Source organism: Dunckerocampus dactyliophorus, chromosome 8 (genome assembly GCF_027744805.1).
Source record: "Dunckerocampus dactyliophorus isolate RoL2022-P2 chromosome 8, RoL_Ddac_1.1, whole genome shotgun sequence".
NCBI classification, from domain to species: Eukaryota; Metazoa; Chordata; class Actinopteri; order Syngnathiformes; family Syngnathidae; genus Dunckerocampus; species Dunckerocampus dactyliophorus.
The window spans coordinates 2,453,435-2,473,660 of record NC_072826.1 but is presented as its reverse complement, the minus strand read 5'-3'; the positions used below and the strand labels follow the sequence as shown (position 1 = coordinate 2,473,660).

Here is a 20,226-nt window from a genome sequence, read left to right as displayed (position 1 = left end):
TTTCACTCCGAGTGGCATTTGGTGAAGAATCACTCCATTAAGTCTGACCTCCATCACTCGTGCTTTGTTCAGCGCTCAACACCGAATGTGTGTGTGTTTTGAAGAGCCTGCAAGCTTTAATGCTCTTGACCGATCTCTCATTTCTGTCTTGACATTTGATTTTGACTGCTGTGTCACATATCATTAATTGAGATACACTGTGTTCCAAATTATTATGCAAATAGAATTTTAGTATCATAAAGATATTTTTGGGATTACTGATATCAATCTGGCACAACTGTCATCATTACTTTGCAGGGTGAGCCCAATTCAAAGAAAACTGCTTGAAAATGATGCTCCACATTATTAAGCCTGCCACAGACTGAAAAGCAATATGGGAAAGAAAAAGGATCTCCCTGCTGACAAAACAGCGTCAAATGTTGCAATGCCTTGGACAGGGCATGAAAACGTTCAGTAATTCACAAAAACCTTTGAGGCTGATTCAGATGGCTGATAACGACATCATGAGAAAGGTTTCTGCCAGACAAACGCATGGAATCAAGAGAGCACCTGCTAAAAAGGCGTTAAAAAGCAGCAAACAGGTATTTGAAGCTGCTGGTGCCTCTGAAGTCCCGTGAACCTCAAGGTGTAGGATCCCCCAGAGGCTTGCAGTTATGCATGAACCTACTATTTGTCCATCCCTAACCAATACTCACAGGCAGAAACGGTTGTAGTGGGCCAACAAATACATGAAGGGTAATTTTCAAACAATCCTGGGTACTGATGAGGGCCGTGCAACCTTGGGTGGTCCGGATGGATGAAGTAGAGTATGGTCAGCGTATCTCAACAAGGCTGTGATGTCAGCAAGGAGGTGGCTGAGTCATCTTTTGGATCGGAATCATCGGAAGAGAGCTGGTAGGCCCTTTATGGTTATTGAAGGTGTGAAAATGACCTCAGCAAAATATGTAGAGTTTATGAGTGACCACTTTCTTCCATGGTACAATGTGAAGAACCGTACCTTCTGTAGCAAAATGACCTTCATCCATGGCAATGCACCATCTCATGATGCAAAGAATACCTACCTCTCTGCCATTGGCTGTTATGGACATAGAAGGAGAGAAACTCATGGTTTGGCCCCCTCTTCTCCCCCGACCTCAACCCAACTGAGAACCTATGGAGCATCGTCAAGCAAAGAATCTCTGAAGGTGGGAGGCCGATCACAACAAAGCAGCAGCTGTGGGAGGCTGTTGTGACATCTTGCAAAGACATTCAAGCAGAAACGCTCCAAAACCCCCAAAGTTCAATGTAAGACTTGTGAAGGTTGGATCAAAGAAGGGATCTTATGTTTACATGGAACTTGGCCTGTTCAAACGTTAGTCTTTGAGATAGCTTTTAGTTTCAGGAAATATGCTGCAAATTCAACCATTTTCGGTTCTTAACAACCAGTAAAATGCTTTGATGCTCTGTTGTGCATAATAAGGTGGAACTGTGCATTTTAAGTTTTTATTTAAAAAAAAAAATACTGTTATCATCAGGAGGGTTGTTGAACATTCAAATTGTACTCCAAAGGTTGATGACTTGAAAATTATGACGACAGTCATTTTTATTTACTCTTTCGCAAAATCAGAGAAAAACATCATTTGCATAATAATTTGGAACACGGTGTAAATATTACAGTGACTCTTTTGCGTGTAACACCGACTGTTCGTGCAAGTGAACCATTTTAAAGGACATCTACTTTTTGACCTTTAGAGGACACCACAATATTTATCATCATTTTAGAGCCAGCATGACTTCTAGCGTTATTGCCTCGAACCACGCCGCTTGAGGCACTCGAATACATAACTCAACATGCTGTGTGTCCTCATGCATGTTTTATCTGTGTGTGCTGGCATTCCAATCACACATCTGAGGATGCATATTCCTCCCGAGTGCAACCTTTGAGGTGATTGGCCGTCTGCCCTGACAAGGTGGGATCCCTGTCCAATCAAATGACGGTGTGGCTTAGGCTGGCCTAATTTTGTGAAAAGAGATAACATGTTGAAGAAGAACCCCTCAAAACAAACTCATGACTTCTGCTCGGTGGGAGCACTTAGGTGGTGTGTCGTTCTTTACGCCGTGACAAAGTCGGTTCCACAGAGCAAACCACAGCTGGAGTCTTGGTAACGTCACGAGAGCTCACTCGAGATGAGGTTGTTTTAAAGGGATAGTTGGGATTTTTTGACATGAAGTTCCCATCAGTGTAGTACATCAACAGCGACTTACCCGGCACCTGGTCCCGTGAGCCCAGTTCTGGTCGGATTTCAGTGATGAGAAACGTAGTTCCGCTGAGTTGCTGAGTCATTTAAGTAAAGAGTTGGGATTCTCAAAACAATATGAGTTCGAAAGAGCAATTTGCATTTCAAAAATGCCTCCTCGAAAAAAATCAGACCTCACAAATCGCTCTGCTTTACTTTCTCTCACGTCGTATTGAAGCGCGCTATAGGCTGCCCATTGTCATGCGTGTGATCAAAATGGCTACGACCCTTGGAACACATAAAGCAACATGTGGAACACAAACGTACGTAACGTGACCAAGATGGCCACGAATGCATCTTCATCATATCGCACTGTGTAGAACGGATGAGTTGGAGCAAACCACACAAATGAACAATGTGGTTGTGAAAGGGATTCGCATGAAATCCAGGTCTTATGCCAGGGCAGTTGAAGACGAAGATGAAATGGATGTTGCCTCAACAGAACATGTGAACAAGCGTGGAAGTCAAGGACATCCATTCCTTGCATTCCGCTGTTTGGCAGAAATGACGACAGCGCACCTGTCATTGTCACACAGTTCACCAACCAGGAGTACGAAGCAGCGTCGCAAAGGCAGGGAAGTAAGCTGAAAGGAGCAAACATCTCCATGAATGAGCATCTGACAAAGCGCCACGCCGACAGTGCCAAGAAGGCGAGGGAACATCCAAGTCGCTTGCAGCACCGACTGCAAAATGTACAAGAAGTTCAACAGCAGCGACATCAAGGAACTATTACTATTACTATAATACTAACTATAATATTACAAGCTCATGTTTCCGTTAGCAAACACCCCTGCTTGCCACTGTTACTCCTTGAATTGTGATTTCGAAAGTTGTTATACTGAAACATTATGAACATTTAAGGTTACTTTTACCTTCACTGAAGACCAGAGGGCTCCCAAAGACGCGATGGGGCAGCGAGTCAACTACCATCAACTTCCTGTTTTCAGTCACATCAAGAATCATGTCTTCAATGAAAGTAAAAGTAGCCTTCATGTTCATTTGTGCCTTTCATTCATCATTTGTATGCATTTCCAATTGTTTTCTGCATGTAAAACTACGGTTGTAAAACTAGAAAAACATGTTTTGTGTTAGCATTTTTGGCTTTCCGGAACGGATTCATTGGATTTACATAATTTCTTATGGGAAAATTTTATTCGGTCTGTTTCGGTTAGAGTCAGACCTTCTGGAACGAATTAATGACGCTAACCAAGGTTTCTCGGTATAGCAAACGATGGCTCAGCAAAGCCATGGTTGGTTTGTGTTCCCGTGCAACCTTTTCTCAGGTGGAACTTTGTTGTTTATTTAGGATTTATGTCCTTTTATGTCACTGACCCGCAAGTCCAGCAGGCTTGCCTACGCACTTTTCCTGCACCTGTGGCACCTGTGGCCTCTCCTCTTCAAAATGCAACAACAGCCAAACGCGGCGCGTCCTGTGAAGCAGCTAAAGCCCTTGAAGGGAAAATGCACTTTGGAATTTTGCCCATCATCTACGATCCTTATGCGAGACATGAACACACGTCTTTCTCTTTTTTGTGCGTTCTAAAGATATAAAAACTGCAAAAAAAGAGGAAGCTAATTAATGCACGTTCTGAAAAAAACTCCAAAAAGCGCCAACAATGCATTTCCATAATGTCACCTGCATATTAACCAAGCTATTTCTTTTACGCTCATGGGCAAAATTCCAAACAAAGTGCAGTTTTTCTTTAAATCTGCATATTTGTACTAATGATAGGGCGTATTCAAATCTATTTTTTGATAGAGTGAAGTCCTGAAATTGGAACCGCGAAGCGGCGAGGGACGATTATATAAATAAAATTGACTTGACATGAACGTCAAGCATGTGAAGCATTTCTTGGAGGGGTGTGTTACCACTCTTCATTTGACTTTTGATCAACTGCCACCTAGTGTTTTATCCATCTCATCTCTCCCTCATCCGTTTTGGCTTTTTTTTTTTTTTTTGGGGGGGGGGGGGGGGGGGGGGGGGGAGTTTTACAAATCTACCCGCCTCCCTTCGTCTTCTCTGTCTCCAACTCCTCTTGGTTGATGTGGTCATTTCCCTCTCTGTTCCTGTTTGTTTTCTATGTCTGGCGACCACTGCCCCCATCTTTCTGTCCACTGCTGCTGTCTGTAATGAATCCACATTCAAGACCAAACAATAGGCACAATGGGGAGTGAGCCCCTGAGGCGGCAGGAGCGGATGGAGATGGGAGAGCTAGTGCAACTATCAAAAGACTGGGGGTGGAGGGGGATGCCCTACTGTCCATCTGCTGAGATGCTGAAAGGAAGGAAGGGGGTTGGAGAAGCTGGTGACAGACTGCAAAGACAGAGTGACTAGCTTGGAATCTGTGCAATAGATGATGACACACGCTATTCTCATGTTCATATTCTTTATGGATGGACAGTAACAAAGTCAAGGATCCACTGCTTGCATTGTTGGATTAAAACAGCGATAATGTTCACAAGCATGACGCAAACACGTGCACACATGCAGCACAGCCGACTGTACCGCAGTCACTGCTCCACAGCTACTGTACATTTCACAAACGTTCATCGTAGAAAGCCACACAAAGACTCCAAAATAATCCACAATCCAAAATGAAGACATGTCAAAGAGATGAGATGATACTTTGTAGTGTGACAACACGCAAAAAAAAAGAGAAATAAGGAAGGGGGCAAACCCTTTTTCACGCAACTCTAAACTGAAGATGACTAAACGATGCAAAAACAAATACTCAAGGGACATACTGTACTACAGAAATGACACGTATTATTAAGGATGCTCTGATCGATCGGCCACCAATCAATGTTGCCCGATTTCCGTAAAAAAAATCAGGTGATCGGCATATGCGAATAAATGCCTTTCAATACCGATCACAGAAGCTCGTATTATTGCAGCCTGCAAACCCCAGCCGGAGGTACGTTAGTACACCGACGCGCTCACCCGCGCTAGCAAAAAGGTCGAGCGACTGAGGAAGGGAGTGCCAGAGCGCTGCAGCGATGTGCTTGCGGTCACAACAGTAATTATTGCACGTTAATAGGGCTCAAAGTCTGCCTTTGCTACCTCAAAGTTAAGGCACAAATGTAACTCCATGGACGTGCACCTCCACAAAAATCTTCGAGCCGCAACGACACCGCTCCTTAAGGGCTGACGGTTGTAGCACTTTGACCAGCCCCTCTCTCCTCAACCTGCATCGCTCGCCCACTACACTGAGCCAACAAGACAAAGGGTTGTGCTTTGCTCGTGACGCCACAACCCCAACCTGGACCAAGAGCCACAAAGGTAGGAGTGTCGGGGTGTTTTAATAGCAACCTTTCTAGGCGGAATAGGTGTGTCCCATGACGTGCATTTAGTTCTTTTAGCTGTTTTTACATCTTTAGAACGCACAGAAAAGAGAAAGACATACAGTATGTGTTCATGCCTCACATAAGGATTTGGGATGAGAAATTCCCCCAAAACTGCAGTTTTCCTTTCACAAAGGCTCAATCGGCCTAAAGTCTACCGAACCTGAAATCCCCGACCTGGAAGTCTGTACTCTCCACCCGGAAACTAAAATCATTTCCCCCTCCACCCCTCATTATAACCAGCCCCCCACTTCTTTTTGTATCCTTTTTGCCCTGAACAGCCTTCAAATGAAAATCATCAGGTTTCTCATTTTAAAGCGGAAAGTCTAGTAATGCTTTGCGTTTTTGTTTGGCCACCCCCCCCACTGCCACTATACGGTATCAGAGTAGTCATATTAGGTGACAGGGAAGCGACACAACTATTGATCCAGCAAAGTGTTAACTATGATCAATAAAGCAATGACAGCCAGTCAGAGGGTGGGGGACACCTGAGGCTAAGGCACCCAGCAGGAAGGACGTCCTTTGTTAACTGGTCAGGGTGGGTCTTCTTCATGATGAAGAACGTCTTTTGTTGTTGATAGGCCACCACTCAACTAGCAAGCTGCAGTCAATCATTTGCAGCGAAGAGGTCATTGAGGTGACAGATGGGATATATGGTGGGAGGAACCCTGTAGGCATCCATCTTTGGTTGCACTCACAGAGGTTGTTCTCTCGCTAATAAAGACCATAGCCTCGGCGTCCCACAGGGATCCGTGTTTGGACCACTAGGCCTACTGCAAGGACTTTAGATGCTTCCCTTAGGCACCGTCATGAGAAATCAACCTGTGAACATTATTTATCATTGAAACTAAACTAACTCTTTGGGTCGCTATACCCAAAGCTCGTTATCATAGGTGAGGTATGCCTTCTGGCTCAGCTCCGTCTTCATCACAACAGTCCGCTGCAGCGACCGCGTTACTGCAGACGCTGTGCCGATGCGCCTGTCAATCTCACACTCCAGCCTTCCCTTACTCGTGAAAAAGAGTTAAAGAATTGAAGAATTTAGGGAAGAATTTGCTCCCTCGCTCTACCGCGGTTTTTCACAAATTAATTAAAAAATGATCGATGTTTTGTGGTTGACTACACATTCCAAAAACATACGTTAGGTTCATTGGCGACTCTAAATTGTCCGTAGGTATGAATGGTTGTTTGTCTATATGTGCCCTGCCATTGGCTGGCCACCCGTCCAGGGTGTACACCGCCTCTTGCCCAAAGTCAGCTGGGATAGGCTCCAGCATACCCCCCGTGGCCCTGATGAGGATAAGCGGCATAGAGAATGGATGGATGGAAGTCATATGTAGTATTCTGGTCACCAGCCGTCACTCCATGCCACCGCATGGAGGCAGCCGTGGCGTGTCCGACATCATAAAGTGAAAAAAACGCATCCTCCCATTCAGTGTGGAAGTGGTACGTTTTTGGCTTATTTGTCCTTCTCCACCACTCCATTTAAATTGGAGATTTTGAAGAAATGTATGTCCCTGCAGTGATCCTAACGGTACTTATAGGGGTGTTAGTTCATGTCTACGGGGCTCTAACAAAGAAAGTCCTAAGCAAGTTGCAAAAATATTCAGTTTGTTATTATTGACTCCTACTTCACGGAAATTCACGTATCGCGGCCGTGATAAGCAAGGGATGAGCATGCCACAGTATACATATACAGTATATGACTGCTAAGATACTGTACATGTTAATGTCACACTGACTTGTTATGATTGTGTGCTCGAGACAAGAGACCTCTTGTCTCCAAAACAAGTCCCCCTTATCACCTGATTCAAACTGCTTTGGGTGTCTAGGCATGCGAGTCTGCCGTCCATCGTCTCTGTCCCTCACAGGAGGAAGAGATCACGGCTCCCCTCGCATACATGAACAAACATGTTAGCATGAATAGTCAACATTTCGCCAGAAGCCATCTTTTCAAGTCGTATTGATTTGTCTCCTTGGAGATCTATTTTGGAGCCAAAAGGATACTTTCCCTTAACGTCATGTGAAGCTGTGGGTTGTTTTTTCTCCTTATTAACGCTGAAAAGGCCAAAGTGTCATGTGTGCATATGTGGATCACACTGCATCCTATCTAGCTCGACTCTCATTGAAGAGCCATCATGGCTGAGGGAACGAGAAAAGATCAACCGCTTCTTCAAGGAAATGGATGCGCGTTCAGAGGCTCCTGAGCTACTTTGATGCATCAGCACCTCCAAAGGCGATATCAAATGACGCCATCCTACACATGACCTACACAGGGAAGACACAAACCGGAGAAGCTAATCAATTTGCAGAGGAAGAGCAGCAGAACTGAAAGTGCAGCATTTAATAACAATGAAGACAAAAAAGGATGAGACAAGCAACATGCCTCCACCTAAACGATCCTGACAACATCTGACGAGCAGCTTTGACCAGATAAGAGGCTTTGTCTCTGAGCATCACATGCGCTGAATGTATTCTAACTATAAGGCAGCTGCATTTAGAAAGCAGCCTGTGGAAAAATCACTGCTGAGAGTTTTGTCAGTGTGCATCATGGGAGCAGAGAGGCGACCTTTGGAGGCCGTCAAGTTTTCCTCATTGCAGCTTTTTTTCTTTTCTTTCTGAAGCACCGATAAATCAGAGAGAGGACGAGGTACAGGCGTGTTCTTTAGCAGGGGTGTCCAAAGTGCGGCCTGTGGGGCCGTTTGCAACCCGCGGCTGTTTTTTCATTGGCCTGCGGCATATTGTAAAAAATTAATTTAACAAGAAAATGTAAAAAGAAAATTGACCAGAATGAGGAAAAAGTCATAATTTTACAAAAATAACGCTGTAACATTGTGAGAGAAAAAAACACATCATTTTTGTAGCATAAAGTTGAAATATTAAAGAATGTTTTAATTATTTTTAAGCTGTAATATGATGAGAAACAAAACAACAAATCAAGTTGGAATTTTTGAAAAATCAGGTTGCGTAAAAAGTTCTAATGTTATAAAGTCCAAATATTATGGGAATAGAGTCATAATCATGAGAAGAAAATTCACGAGAATAAAGTTGGAAAATGACAAAAGAAACAACAGCAGAAATGGAAAAACAACAGACGCAATTTACGAGAATAAAGTTAAAACATTAAGAACTTGCTGTCACTTGCTGTAACAAGTGAATTTCCCCGCTGTGGGATAAATAAAGTACAAATACAATACAAATACAAATAAAGAAAAAAAGTTATATTCTAACGAGAAATTTGTAAAAATTGAATTTAATATTATGCCAAAAAAATAATGTCATTTTAACAGCATTCAGTTGATAAAAATACATACATGTTTTGTAAAGTTGTCATGTTATGACAAACAAACAATCAAAACAAACTAAAATAGTCATATTTGGAAAATTAGTTTGGAGAAACAGTTATATTATTATGGGAATAAAGTCCAAATATTACGGGAATAAAGCCATAATATTACGAAAAGTATATTTACAAAGATTAAAAATAAAGTTGAAATATTTGCAAAATTAAAAAAAACAACAGAAAAATGGGAAAAAAAAGAGCAAGGACCAAAGTTCACACAAATAATACGCTTTTCCCCTAGCGAGAGCATATAAATCCATTCCCCAGTAGCTTGTAGACTGACTTTGATTAGATTAGACATTTGTTAGTCAAAAACAGAAAATGTTCACAGAAGTCATTCTTTAGCAATGATGAAAATTGCAACCACTTGCTTCCAAAAGCATCTACCAATAAGACCATTGATCTCGGTGATCCACAAGCAGATGGTATAAAAAAATAAAGTAATTGATCTTAACATAGAGTGATTAATTTTAACATCAGATGAAAATTGCATACAGCAGTGAAAATAAAACTCAACAGATGAAAAATTGGAATTGGTATAAGATGTTTTATACATATATATATATATATATACATATATATATATATATGTATATATATATATATATATATATATATATATATATACATATACATACACACACACACACACACACACACACAACATTTTTTGCCAACCTTTGTCTTTTTTTCTTCTTCTGTTCAAGGTTTTAATGTTCTGTGTTCTTAAAAAAACGCACAGCAACAACGCAGCAGCTTTTGTCGCTCTCTGCTGCCCTCTGTTGGGCAACTGTGGAAAAACACCGATCTTTCGTTCTCTTTTGTTGTGCATCATATTAAATATGATGATATTATCCGTTTCCAGATGCTTGGGTGAGAAGACTTAATTCCAATGGTGATTGTTTTCCACTCATCTCAGTGGTGCTCTCAGAGAAGGCTGTGTCCTGGAGCAGCATCACACTTCAGAATGCTTCCCTGCCTCCATCCTCTGATCTGTCCCTATCCCACACGTATCGTCAGCACTGTGCCGTCGGCTTTCAAAGCGATGCTTGTGTGTAGACGGAGGCTGATATCGATAACAATACACGGAGAAAAGCGACGCACGCCTGCGTGGTGCAGCTCATGTAACGTGAGAAGGACAAAGAGTTAAAGGACAACCGAGGTGTGACGCAGTGATAGCTGGGCCAGCTAAAATGCTCCTGTGAAGGAGCACTTACTTGAGAACTGATGCAAAAACAGAAAACAAAAAAAAACAGAGCTGATGCACAACTTCAGCCTAGGTGACAGTCCAGTGACAGTTTTTGAATTTTACAATCAAATGTCAGAAATAAATGTCTACTTGTTAAATAAAGTGTAAATCAGATTGTAGCTGTGGTTTGTGCTTTGTTGGAAATCAATGAAGCGGAACATATCAACGTATTTATTAAACACTTTAAAAAACAGCCACAGTTGCAAATGATTGTGAGACGCTCTTCCCCACAGGTTCCGCTTGAAAGATGTGCGGCAGCGTTTTAGACCTGCTGCAGACGGGAGACTGAAGACTGGCTGACTCCAAAGTAAAGTGCACTGCAGTAGTCCAGGCGGGCTAATGGCATGGATTACTGCCTCGAGAGCATAGCGTTCACCTTTGACAAGGAAAAAAGCTGGACTTCAGTACCGTGCCCATTTGACGGTCCTTCACTTTTTAATGAACGTTTAAAAAGTGCAGGGCCATCTGAGCTTTAATGTCATCAAGCCAGTCACATGAATCTTGCTGCCGTCAGCATAGCAGTCCTCAGAATAGAACCCACAGGGGTTACATGAAGAGAAAAAGCAGGGGCCTTAATATTGAACCTTGTGGGACCCCACCTGATAAAGTAGTTCTGTGTGCCAGGCAGCTGCTACCTGAACCATTTAGAGCGGTCTGATGATGTAAACGACAAATCAGACTCAGCTGCCCAAAGAAAGCCGCTACTGTATTCACCACAGGCTAGCATGTGAAACCAATACTGGTTTAACGAATCAGATTGTACAAAAAAGTCAATATTTTTCACAATTACGAGTTAAACTGCTTAAAAACTGTCATGGCTGTCACCAGATTTGGCCGCCGAAGGCCAGGTCACCCAGGTGCCCGCTCTCGACCGCCACCCAACGCATAACGCACCGGACCCTTATGTTTGTCCCTGCAGGTAGTAGGTCTACGGGGAGGCAGATCCTGTGTGGCTTTTCGGGCTGGGCCCGGCAGGTGAAGGATTTGACCACCCGGCGCTCGCCTGCAAGGTCCTACCCCGGACCTGGATCCAAGGTGAGGTTGTGTTCAAGCGCATTGTTACACGTACGAGCATCACGAGAGGAAGTCAAACTACTGACACATGACACCAAAAGATCACATTTCCTGCATCTGCATGCCTTTCATCATAACCCAGTCACAAGACCAACTTTATAGCGCAGAAGCTATCGCAGCTACCTATGAAGATATCACAGGGACAATGAAGTCAACCATGTGAAACTTGGCTTTAGATCACAGTAACGTGAGACCTGCTCTGGCTGCCTCGACATATTTAATTCACGCTGGAAAAATATGATGTTCAGAAGCAGAGCTTGCACTGACTGCTCTGTAAGTGTTCAGAAGCCAGGGTGCTCCCGGCCCATATTCTCAATGGAAGCTGGTAGGAGTGATCTCTGGGCATTGACTTGACTGCAACTGGAATGTTCACGTTGTCTTAAAAGCCGCTTGGCCTCTCATCCGAACAGGTGTCATCAGTTCATGCTCAATGACTAGGTGGGACAAAAGACTACACTACGACACTGACTACATAGGACAGCTCTGGCCTGAGAATTTGGTGCAAGATCCAAAGTATTTATCCTCTAATGGAGGAGGCATGTTCAGACAAAAATGGTTTCGCTCTTTTGTGGTGTCAAATGACGGTCGTTGAGATGGAGTGGGGCCTCTGCCAGCCAGCGATGGTCTTTGGGTGGTATCACCTTCGCTAGCATTCCATTCAGATGGTTAGCATCGTGGCCACACAGTCAGGAGATCGGGAAGATCTCGGTTCGAATCTCCGCTTGGGCATCTCTGTGTGGAGTTTGCATGTTCTCCCCCATTCATCTGTGGGTTTTCTCCGGGTACTCCGATTTCCTCCCAAATTCCAAAAACATGCATGTTAGGTTGATTGGCGACTCCAAATCGTCCGTAGGTATGAACACAAAATGGATGGATGGTCGTGAATGCAACGTGAACGCACCACGAACACACCGCAGCCTATGTGCAAACAATCAATGCGTGCCTCATTCACATGAAAGGGTTAACTTTTTAACTATTGGAGCAATTCGGGGTGAATTCTCAAGTAATTTCTGTAGCGTCCTGAATGTCCCTTGTGATTTTATGTGAAGTGATGCCTTCTAGTCAGCAATTCCCTCTCCCACAATGTCTTTTTTTCTAGTTTATTTCCTCCTTCCTGCTCTTTGCACATTCTCTATCTGCATCTGCAAGAAAATATAGACTTACCTTTCTTGATTGCATGAGCTTCTTCTCTGGAATTCAATATCTTTTAGGCCGCTTGCAAATAAAAGAATTAATGAAGCTGGGGTGATGTCTGCTGTTGCGTGGCGTCACAGCGGGGCTAAATAATGCCACGACTGCGTCAGGGATGTGGTCCGACAGGTAGGAGACCTCGGGGAAGACCCACGACACGTTGGAGAGACTATGTCTCTCAACTTGCCTGGGAACGCCTGGGGATCCGCCAGGAGGAGCTGGACAAAGTGGCCAGGGAGAGGGAAGTCTGGGTTTCCCTGCTTAGGCTGCTGCCCCCGCGACCCGACCTCGGATAAGCGGTAGAAGGCGTCTTAACCATCACAATCAAACACGTCCATTTTATTGGGTGGCCAAATGTCACAAAGTTATTTTATTGACCATCAAGCAATTTCTTACTACAAATATGCTGTATTTAACTCACTAGTTCTCAGAACTTAATGGCGGCCAATAAGACACAAACAACTGCCACCAAATTGCGATGTCATGCTGCAAAACGATTACAGTACGGGTAGAAAACTGCTGCATTGCTAGTATTATTAGCATACCCCTCATCAAGTTGACATAGTGGTGACACATGACCAAAAGGTTACTAATACCATACTATACACATTTCAGCCATTCATACAACATCCCCAATGTAGAGAAGTCGCACCGCGTGTGCGTGTGTGTGCATGTGTGTGTGTGTGTGTGTGTGTGTGTGTGTGTGAAGACATGGGCCTAAAACAAACACCGCCTTTTTACTGTATGCCTTCGCGTCCTCTGCAGTGACACCTGTGCTTGCATCACACACACACACACACAATTCATCCTCTGCAATGACACCTTTGCACACAACACACACATCGTCATGCTAACATCACAAACACACACGCGCACACACACACGCGCGCGCACACATCCTGTGCAATGACACCTTTCCACACCAGTCATGCTAACAACAGACACACGCACGGTGTACACGAGAAAACAGTTAAGTGACTTGATGGTAGTTTGGATGACGTATGTTGAGTTTGCGCAGAGCAGCAAAAAGCGCTGCATCATCCAGAGGATGCGCGGGGGGACTGGGGGGGGGGGGGGGGTTGCTGCGTCAACCTGCTGTCATTTTCCGCATCCTAGCATCGTCATGTTGACGCCTTAGCACAATATCATAGCAGTATAATCCAGTACAAAGTATAAAGCATAAAGCATAAAGGTGTGTTTTACCTGCGCTGGTCCGCGGGTCTTCTACCCGTGGCTGCACCGCCACCTTCACTGTGAATGACTCTCCCTGTCTCGGTCTACCGGAACTGTGGACAAGCACTTCCTGTCACTGCGACGCAGGTTCTTGTCCTATGTCCTCTGCTGGACTTTGCTGTCGTCACTTCTACTACTACTACTACTTCTTCATTTTCTTCTTCTCTTCTCGCGCTGCTCGGCAAGCACACGTGACCAGGTGATGACGTTAACACAAACAACATTCCATCAGTAATTGTAAAGTAGAACTCATGTAATATATGTTGACACTGTAGGCTGTGGTTTATAGAAAACGTGTTAGCGTTTACATTCTTTGCTATCTAATGCGAAAAATGTCTTGACTGCTAAAGTGCTGAATTTCTTTATTACGTTCATTTCCTGTTCAAAAGCTTTTATTTTGTTATACTTCCCTCTACTGGTTGTGTTGTGTTTCCTCCGTCGGTTCCAAATGTTGAATGGATTGACGAGCCACACCTATTCCCTCCTACAATTAGTGATTGATACGATACTGAGTAAAATTCAGGCTGGTATCGGTGATATCGATCCGAAACCGATACTTAGCGCAAATTCCTCTCGTGTGTGGTGCATTTTAAATAGTTGTGTATTTCACATCATAACATAAAGAATATAAGACATTTAATTACTTTGTTAGTTAAGTCAAATATTAATTTAAATGAAGTTCTAATTTAATAATGAAAGTTATTTATTTATTTATTTATTTTAAACCCTGAGGTATTTTTGAGCTAGCTGGGTGATTTACAATATAGCCAAGCTAATACATAACAGAAAAAAACAAGAGGACAAAACCATATAAAATATGTGAAAATTGTATTTTAAACAATAAATGAAGAAAATAAGTGAAATAATAAAACAATTAAAATAAACGATGAATTACTAGGAACTACCATAACAATAAATCAGCCCGATATTGGCATAAAAAATTTAATGTCGGTTTACATCGATTGATTGATTGATAGATCAGGAGATATGTGATGTTACACATTTCGGTATTGGTTGATTTCAGAATCGGAAATTGAGAGTTGGACAATATTGGCATATTGGATATTGGCAAAAAGGCCAATATGGGACATCCCTACTATAAACTTATTCAAAATTCACACATCGCTATGTGATGTTACACATATCAGTATCGATATCGGTTGTTATCGGAATCGGAAATTGAGAGTTGGACAATATCGGATATCGGCAAAAAAGCCAATATCGGACATCCCTACTATAAGCGTATTCACAATTTACACATTGCTATGTGATGTTACACATATCAGTATCGATATCGGTTGATATCGGAATCGGAAATTGAGAGTTGGACAATATCGGATATCGGCAAAAAAGCCAACATCCCTAATAAAAACTTATTCACAGTTCACACATGGCTTTGTTTCAACAGACAAACATGATCTCACATAATTGAAGTATCAAATGTATCGATATTTTTGATTTGAGAATTGATTTTAGAGCATGAGGAGCTGGTATCGGAAGTATCGATATTTCAGTTTAAAAGAAAGGATGTTTATGAGGATCCTTTGCTGTTTTCTCTTCATAACTTTGCTTCATATGAATAAAGTACTGCTTTTTACACTACATTAAAATGATATCCATATGACAGACCCGTAAAATCTATCATGTTATGACATCTTCCTGCCACTTCTTCTGGGTGAATTTATAATAAACCCATTGGACAATTTGAAACTGGGAGGCGGGATCTGGTTCCCTTGGCTGCAAGCTTGGAAATGACATGTCAGTCACTGAGAGCAGATGTTGCATTCAGGACACAGCCAGCCATACACACACTTTTATTATTGAATATCACTACTGAACATCCATCGTTCGTGACAAAATACGTTTAGTGTCAAACATTACTCACACGTGTCCACATACATTACATTAGGACTATCTTGTTTTGTTCACTTGGCTCAATCCAAAGTTGATTTACACCATTAAAGTCTGTTTTTGTCAGGGTGTGTAAAAATGGCAGTGGCTGGTACGTCTTCTAATTAATTCAGGGGTGTCCAAAGTGCGGCCCAGGGGTCATTTTTTAATGTTTTTTTAATGACCCACTCTGGTGCACTCTAAAAATACAATTAATACATACAGTGTGTGAAAAAGTGTTTGCCCCCTCCCTGATTTCTTATTTTTTTGCATGTTTGTCACACTTAAATGTTTCAGATCATCAAACAAATGTAAATATTAGCCAATGACAACACAACTGAACACAAAATGCAGTTTTTAAATGAAACTTTTTATTATTAAGGGAGAAAAAAATCCAAAGTTACATGGCCCTGTGTGAAGAAGTGACTGCCCCCTAAAGCTAATAACTGGTTGGCCCCCCTTAGCAGCAACAACTGCAATCAAGCGTTTGTGATAACTTGCAATGAGTCTCTTACAGCACTGGGGAGGAATTTTGACCCACTCATCTTTGCAGAATTGTTGTCATTCAGCCACATTGGAGGCTTTCCCAGGATGAAGCGCCTTTTTAAGGTCATGCCACAGCATCTCAATAGGATTCAGGTCAGGACTTGGACTAGACCACTCCAAAGTCTTCAGCCATTCAGAGGTGGACTTGCTGGTGTGTTTTGGATCATTGTCCTGCTGCAGAACCCAAGTTGGTTTCAGCTTGAGGTCACCAACAGATGGCCGATTGCTAATCACTGTGTATGTGCCAGGGGCCAGCACTCCTGGTTCTGAAGGCCCTGGACAGATTACATTGATCTAGCAACACACAGAAGCTGAAATATGATTTGACAACAAAATGTAACATAATGAAGATCAATGGCTGTTGGGAATAAATGAATGTAATTTAATGGAACAAATACAATTTAATCTTGAAATGTAGGTCAGTGCTCCTGGTAATGGTTAGGCCTGCAAAGAAGGCCTTGCTGGCTCCGACTGCACACCACTAGGTCACGTTAAGCTACCTAGTTTCAGATGTTCACTTGCTAGCTAGCTCTTTTTTTTTAATTGGGCTGCCACACATTATAAGGAAACAATTAAACAATACATAGATAGACTTTATTATATATTGGGAAAAAATGAGCAAAAATGTGTTATGGAATTAGACGAACATACAGTACAACACGTATATACAACGTTACTTACATCAATACATCAAAATGTACCTGTAATTTCCATACTAAAATCTTTGAAAATCGACCTTATTTGGATGGGTTTTTTGTTGAGTTTGTTTAATTAGTTTAAGCTTGCGTAATCATTTTCATTGTTTTTATTTCCACTGTTGCAAGAATGTACATTTTGCACTGTTGGGTCTTAAGGAGGTTCTAAGTAGAGCTTCAAAATGCAAAAAGAAGAAATGAGAGCGTGACCAAAAAAAAAATAAAAATTGAGAAAGCAATTTATTACAACCACAGCCTTTAAAAGCCAAAATTCAATGACATTTTCTGTCAGGTACTCACACTGTCACGATCTCTTGATGGCAAAGGCAAAAAAGCTTTCTCTCTTTGAACGCGGTGGGATTGTTGAGCTGCATAAGCGAGGCGTCTCGCAGGGCGCCATTGCAGCTGAGGTTGGACGCACCAAGACGGTCATTTGAAACTTCTTCAAACATCCTGAGGGTTATGGAACAAAAAAGTCAAGTGGTCGACCCAAAGAAAATGTCAGCGGACCTGAGCCGGAGGATCCGATTGGCTGTCCGTCAAGCCAAGGGACAATACTCGCCCTCATTGAAGGTTGCCGAGTGCAGTCCAGTAACCTTCAGACGGCATCTGCGAGAGAAGGGTTTCAAGGTCAAAAGGCCTCGTATCCTTCAACACCACAAAATTGCCCGTTTCGAATTTGCACAAGAAAACCAAACATGGGACATTGAAAGGTGGAAGAAAGGGTTGATGATGATGGTTTCCAACGTTACTGGCGTGACAAGGAGATCCCACCTGAGATGTTTTCCACACGGCACAGTGGAGGTTGTGCCGTTGTGATCCTTCAATGGAACAATGGAGCTTCAGGTTGTGCAGGGGCGTCAAAGGGCAGATGGCTGTGTGGAGATGTTGCACGAACCTCCTGAAGATTAAAATGCAAATTCTTGCAATTTTTCAACTGGTCTTAAAATGTGGATCGGGAGTGTACAGTGTATCGCTAGGGATATTTGAAAATCAAAAAAACAATATTTCAATATTTCTTTTTTGGAGGAATAACATTTCAAGTGTGTTAAGAAGACGTGAGCTGAACATAATACATTTAATACAATAGAGAGTCAACACACACATGTGCAGCATGTATACATTTACATAAGGACAGACTTTACAAAGTAGACTGGGGGTTTCTTGGGTATGGCGGTGAGCTCCAGCCGGCTGCTTGTCTGGTGTGCAGCCTAAAGTGTGTGTTAAGGTGTGCAGACTGATTGAAGCGCTTGTCGCAGACGTGGCAGCGGAAGGGCTTCTCGCCAGTGTGGATGCGGTGGTGTCTCTTCAGCATGCTGACGGTGGTGAAGCTCTTTGGGCACACGGCGCAGCTGTACGGCCTCTCCTTCCTGTGCCAACGCATGTGGACCTCCAACTGGCAGGCAAAGCTGAACCCTTTGCCACACTCTTTACAGCTGTGCCACCTCTGGAGGGTCGAGTGAGAGGAAGGAGGAGCTGGCGGCTTCACCGGTTTGGTGCTTTTTAGGGCGCTTACACTTTGCTTTCTATTTGACCAGAGTAGTTCTTTCCCTTGCTGTCTGGTGGACGCTGACGGACGTTTTTTCAAAGTGCCATGAAGATCACCGCCAGTTGCTTTCCACTCCGAGTGCACCACCGTCTGCCTAGAAGTTGAGGAGCCGACAGGAAAGACGTCCTCATTGCTCCCGTCCCTTTTTGTCTCCTTGCATGGCCGAGAGGGAGGAGGGATGATTTGAACGGATGGAGAATGTGACCTCAGTTGACCACATGGTTCCTCCTTGGGGTCTCTTGTGTGAAGCACACAAATGCTGTGAATGTCCTGAAGTTTGGCTTCCTCTTTAACGCGCGCTTGCAGTTGTACACTGCTTCTCCTTTCACATTCACACGCTCCGTCATCTTCTCGGAGCCGGACAGCAGGAGCTTCTGAAAAGTGAGACATTACTGCAGGATCTGAGCATTTGCTAATTACTAAATCCTATGCCAAAAAAATCTCATGAAATGTTTTTATAGTAAATACAATTATTCCTCCTTATTGTATTTATCATGTGCTACATATTTATGGAATTTTATGCAATGAGGAAATAACATGCTACAGGATTCAAACATATCCCTGATTTTATAAAGGTTGCTTTGAGGAAGGTCACACTTGGACAGTGATTAATCACCGAATGATAACGTCTGACTGATTAATTAATAATATAATCTGAGAGATTAATCATTGAATGATGTCATTTAACTGACCGATCAATGAATGGTGTCATCTAACTGAATGATCAGTTGTGTATATAATCTAAGCGATTAATCATTGAATGGTACACGCTAACTGATTAATCACCAAATGGTGTCATCTATGATCTCACTGCTGAATCAATTAATTATGCAATCTAAGTGATTGTTATTGTTATAGTTATTGAATGTATAATCAAACTGATTAATCACCAAACGGCGTCGTCTATAATCTCTTAATCAATAAATTATACAAAAATAAGTGATTAATCATTGAATGATGTAATTTAACTGATCGATCAATGGACGGTGTCGTCTAACTGACTAATCAATTATGTATATAAGTGGTAAATCGTTGAATGGTATAATCTACTTGATTAATTGAAGAATGACGTAATCCAAGTGGTTAATCATTGAATGATGTCATTTAAGTGAACAATCAATGAATGGTGTCATGGACTAACTAGCATCATGTAAAAGATATTCAGTACACGTTGTTTTCGTGAGTTGCTTTTTGCTTTCAAATAGTTTTCCAGATGTTCCATCGTTAACATTTGGTCGTATTTCGTCTGCTGGCGTTGTTTGAAGTTTGTCATTGTCATTTCCATCACATTTTTAAAAGTGAAGATGAAATTCGAAACATGCCATGCCTGTAAAGACGCAAACGCTCATGAAAATGTCGCAAAAAGACGATGTGTGTCTGTGAAGGTGAAATAAGTCACGCGAGGATGATGCTGAAAGAGGGTGACAGGTAGCTGTTACCTGGGGGCACGATGAAGAGTCGTTGAAGACGATAATTTTCTTCTTTTTCATTCTGAAAATCAATAAGAATCTTTTTGACGGCTTGGAAAATCTCCTCAGCCGCCAGCGTCAACCTGTCCTTTAGAAACACGTTCAACAGCTCCAGTTTAGTCATGTTCTTAGTCTTTTATTTTCCTCTACAAAAACAACACAACCGCTTTCCGATGACGTCTACAGACCCGGAAGTGAAAGCAGAGCCTCGGCGAGATGATGGCGTTTAAATTACATATTTTATTGTTTAAAAAATCCAATCGACACGTTTCCGAACATTAATGACTGCCCATTCAAGTGTGTATTTATATCGTACTATAATAATTGTAATAATAATAATATCGTAGATAATTTTATTCCATGTTAACT

At 42.4% G+C, this 20,226-nt stretch overlaps 2 protein-coding genes across 18 annotated transcripts in view; both read right to left on the bottom strand.

Moving 5' to 3' along the window:
• The window catches only part of nfasca (neurofascin homolog (chicken) a), a 106,897-nt gene extending 93,020 nt beyond the window's left edge, over window positions 1–13,877 (bottom strand). For all 17 annotated transcript variants that reach the window (XR_008572302.1, XM_054785472.1, XM_054785470.1 and 14 more), the window contains exon 1: window positions 13,679–13,877. The gene's annotated coding sequence lies outside the window, so the exon portion shown is untranslated. The remainder of the gene's footprint in view (window positions 1–13,678) is intronic.
• Window positions 13,878–16,021: 2,144 nt separating this feature from the next.
• LOC129186489 (zinc finger protein 235-like) lies at window positions 16,022–20,062 on the bottom strand. The gene is made up of 2 exons (XM_054784806.1): window positions 19,828–20,062; window positions 16,022–18,762 (listed from the first exon to the last, which is right to left on the bottom strand). Exons 1-2 carry the CDS (start codon window positions 19,979–19,981, stop codon window positions 17,981–17,983), a joined length of 936 nt encoding a protein of 311 aa, XP_054640781.1. The 5' UTR covers window positions 19,982–20,062; the 3' UTR covers window positions 16,022–17,980.
• Window positions 20,063–20,226: the final 164 nt, after the last annotated feature.

Bases quoted from the DNA above. Each gene is read 5' to 3' on its own strand.
- LOC129186489 (XM_054784806.1), bottom strand. From the start codon at position 19,981: ATGACTAAACTGGAGCTGTTGAACGTGTTTCTAAAGGACAGGTTGACG. The intron at 18,763-19,827 runs GTAACAGCTACC...CTCACTTTTCAG, and splicing joins ACTCTTCATCGTGCCCCCAG to AAGCTCCTGCTGTCCGGCTC.